The sequence below is a fragment of the Buceros rhinoceros genome, unplaced genomic scaffold (assembly GCF_000710305.1).
Source record: "Buceros rhinoceros silvestris isolate BGI_N320 unplaced genomic scaffold, ASM71030v1 scaffold29639, whole genome shotgun sequence".
Lineage (NCBI taxonomy): Eukaryota > Metazoa > Chordata > Aves > Bucerotiformes > Bucerotidae > Buceros > Buceros rhinoceros.
Genome location: NW_010430228.1, coordinates 17,617 through 21,586, shown reverse-complemented (window position 1 = coordinate 21,586; position 3,970 = coordinate 17,617). Strand labels below are relative to the sequence as shown.

The 3,970-nt window shown below is 54.8% G+C and overlaps 1 protein-coding gene across 1 annotated transcript in view; it reads right to left on the bottom strand.

The window, feature by feature from the left end:
* Positions 1 to 446: 446 nt before the first annotated feature.
* Positions 447 to 3,970, bottom strand: part of LOC104499462 (tetraspanin-15-like) — a gene marked incomplete at its 5' end in the record, with an annotated part of 17,834 nt that continues 14,310 nt past the window's right edge. The window contains one exon of the mRNA XM_010142972.1: positions 447 to 686. Within this exon, the coding sequence (XP_010141274.1) occupies positions 447 to 686 (240 nt within the window). The remainder of the gene's footprint in view (positions 687 to 3,970) is intronic.

Sequence of the window (3,970 nt, the reverse complement as noted above, 5' to 3'; positions counted from 1 at the left end):
GAGCCAGCTGCTCCGCTTCGGCCTTTCGCTGTGTCTTTCTGGGGCCCGGACACATCTGGGGATCTCCTGTTTGTCTGGAGATTGGGCTAAACATGACTATAAAGATCCCCCAGTGACGACGGCACCGCGTCCCTCCCCGACCAGCGAGCAGTGAGTGGAGGCGACTCTGCCAAACGCAACAGGATTCTCGTTTATTGTGTGAAAACAACCCCCAAACCCAAGAAGGAGACGCGCAAATGCTTCAAAACACCAAGGCGGTCAAAGGACTCCGGGAGCTCATGCGCCTGCACGGTGCTTTGTGGGTTTTAGAACCTTCCAGCGGTACTTCACAGCTTCCCCCAAAGTATCTCCTGATCCTGAGATGATAAATCACATTATTTCCATGTCCAACGTCCGCCACCAGCCTCACAGCGTTTCTCCAAGCTGCCCTTCAGTCCTTCACCCTCTCACACTTTGCTCTGGCAGATCGCACCTTCCTCCTCCTCCTTTTCTTCCTCCTCCACGGCGTTGACGGGGATGTAGCCCCCTTCCCTGGGCAAGCACCAGCACCAGCCTGCGCCGCTCAGATCCACCGCCCCGAAGCTGAAATCCCGCGTCTCCAGCACCCTGAAGTCAACGGTGTCCAGCTGGGAGTAGATCTCGTTGAGCTTTTGCCAATAGAGCCAAGCCATCACGAGGCCAATCACCTGCAAAACACGAGTGTTAAACCCACTGGAGTCAGGCAAACCCCTCCTGAAGGTCTGCTCCTGCAAGAGACGGTCACCTGAGCTTCCAAACCTGGCCAAGAGAGGACAAGAGCCAGGCAAATCTTCTGCCAAAGCAACAGGCTTGTTGCTAAACTCGTTACCGGCCACGGCCACCTCAGAACATCGGCCCTGACAGCGGGACGCGGAGTAGCTGGATGGCACCACGAGCACTGCAAGAGAGATCCGGGCTCTTGCCAAAATCAAGATATTGCTGCAAACATGGTGCCCATCCCCCAGTGATTTCCCACTGCCCCCCTGGCTGTCAGGGAATTAAAAAATATCCTCTAAATCTTCAGGAGAAAGGGAAAAAAAAAACCTTCTCAGCAGCGCAAGACTTCAGGCTCACCGCTTTGATTTCTGCTGACGTCCCCCTTGCGGTGCTCCACGCCGCCGCTACAGACGCTGGGCGCTAAGCCACGACGAGGAGCTCTGTGCAGCCCAGACGCTGATGAGGGGCACGGGGGCAATGGGAGCATCTTCAGCACAAGCTGCATCTTTCGTACGAACCCTCCACCCACCACCACCGCAGACCCGGGCGAGCCCCAGACGCTCTGGGGTCGGCACTGGGGTACAACTGGTTTATAGCTACTTTCAACGCACCAAACGGGATGGAGAAGGACAAGACCAGCTTGAGCCTCAGGGAGTTCCCATGCAGTTTTGAGGCTGGTAGTTAGGACGTTAGTTATGAGACGGAGAGTTAAGAGTAAGTTAAGACGGTAGTTAAGAGTCGATAAGTAACCCCATTGGGCTGGAATCTCCTGCGCTATTGCAGCATGTTGGTTTTGGAGCTGAAAAATGTTCTTAATCATTTCTCTGGGTCCAGATCGATCCCTTCGTCAATAGTCTGGCAAGTGGGAACGTTAAGAGGAGGATAAATGGGGCAGAGCAAAAGCGTTGTAAACGAGGGACCATAAATTATTAATTTGCCTTTTCCAGATGGAGAAATCCCCTGCCCTCCGCACGAGCAGCTTGTGCCTTGCACACGAGCCACCCCCAAACCAGCTTGGTATTTATTTTGCCTTCCCAGATTCACCTGGAGGTGGGTCCTGAGGGGATCCCCCCGGACCGACAGCTTCAGCAAGTCAGGAGAAGCAGAAGACCATGGTCTTTGAGCTGCTCTGCCAACACCAAGAGCCCTTCCTTGGAGCTGAAGCTCGCCCTGTTCCTGCTTTCCTCAAATTGCCTCCTCCTCATTTGCTGTTCCACCTAATTACCGACAGCAGGATTAATCACCAAAAGGCCAGGGCAGGGCTCTGCCGACCGCGGGAATTACCGAAATGCCGGATTTGTGCCATCAAGGAGAGACGACCGTGGATGCTTGAAGAAAAACGGAAGTCAGGAAACATCTCAGCATCTCCTTTTGCTCCCCAAATGGCTGGAAATCAGGAGATCTCACGGCCCCGGTACCTGCGGAGCTCCCCGCCGCCCTCAGCACCCTCACTGCGGTGCTGCACGTCGCCTGTCCCTCTCAGCCAGCAGTTCCTTCCCAAAAACTCGACGGAAGCAATTTTTTACAACGAGGGTGGTGAAACACTGACCGGCTGCCCAGGGAGGTCATAGATGCCCCATCCCTAGAAACATCCCAGGTCAGCTTGTCCCGGGCTCTGAGGAAACCGCTCTGCTTGAAGAGGTCCCTGGTCACTGCAGGGGGTTGGCCGCGACGCCCTCTGAAGGTCCCTTCCAACCCAAAGCGTTCCACGTTTCTCTGTTTCTAGTCTCAAAGATTCCAGCCCACGCACGGAGCTGGCATTCACCCCCCTCTGCGAGATGCCGCCTCTCCCTGAGAACGTGCACGGGATCGGAATTGAGCCGCGAGACCCCGCAGGACGGAGCTCATTTATGGCGGCGAAGCAAAAATAACAAACTCAAAGACTTTGCCATGGCAACGCCAGCCAGGTTCCTGCTCTCCCACCCCACGTCTGTCCCCTCTTTGGTCCCCAAAGCTGCAGAGACCTCGGGGCCGGGGCGCGGGAGGCCGTGGCTGGTTGGACGCTGCTTGGAGATGGCTCCGTCTCCCCACGAGCTGTAGGGAGAGCCCGGAGTAACCGCTCCCATGCGGACCCGGGTAATGAGATTGTGCTAATCCATATTCAACAGCGGAGCCTTTAAGGGGTTTAAAAGTTTTAAAATAATATTTAACTGCATGTCAAGCTTCAGGATTATTCCCTCCCATCAGCATGGGATTAAACTCCCACTGCGGATGCCAGGAAAGGACCGAACGAGCAAAAAACGCTTTGAAATGACAATTTTTAAGGCAGGACTGTCATTTTTAGCTCCCTACACCACGGGGTAATTCAGAAAAGATTTGTCTTTACAATAAACAGAATGCAAATTAATCCAGCTCTGCCAAAGCAGCCAGGGCTGGGAGACACTGACCCTCCCGACTTCCCGATTAAACTGGGGATTTTTTTGAATGGAGTGAAAGCACCTCGAGCCCTCAATCAGCCGCCTGCATCCGCCGCCTTCGCTCTCTGCTGAGTTATGAGCCACCTCGCGTTCCAGCTCGCCTCCAAAGCTCCCCTTTCCCTTAATGAAAACAGAAGCAGCTGTCAGGAATACAGATGCGTTCAATATCGCCAGCACCAGGGGCGCCGTGCCGGCCAGAAGTAAAGAGGCTTCGAACGTGAGTGCTCGTTTTATTGTGCTGCAGAGGAGCCCGGGAACAAAACCGTAGCAAAGAGGAGGCCAAAAAAATTAAACCACCGCTTTTCTCCCTGAATTCCCCTCCCTGTGCTGGCAATCACCAGTGAGTGAGGGGGGTTATGGCTTGAGGGTCATTTGAAGTTAGGAAATTGCATCTTTCTGGCTGGTGATAGAAACCCTGCGTGCCAAGGGGGTCGATGAAGCGTGTAGACCCCCCTGCCCAGCCAGCTTGAGCAGGAATCGAGAAGGAAAACCTGGCAAAAGCAAAGCATCACCCTTGGAAGCAGCGACAGTCCCCGTGGCCACGCGGATACCTGGATTGTTCTGGTTCCACCCACCGAGCTCACAGAGTTCACCAGGACAGAGACATCCTGGTGATTTTCAAGAATATTTAAGTAAAGCAGAGTGGGGGGCGGGTGTCTGCTGCCATTCCCACCAGTAGCAGCTCACAGAACCACTGAGTCGTTTGGGTTGGAGAAGACCTTTGAGCTCCTCCAGTCCCAGCATCCCCCCAGCACCACCAGGTCCCCCCTGCCCCCTGTCCCCCAGCAGCACCTCCACACGGCTGGGAAACCCCTCCA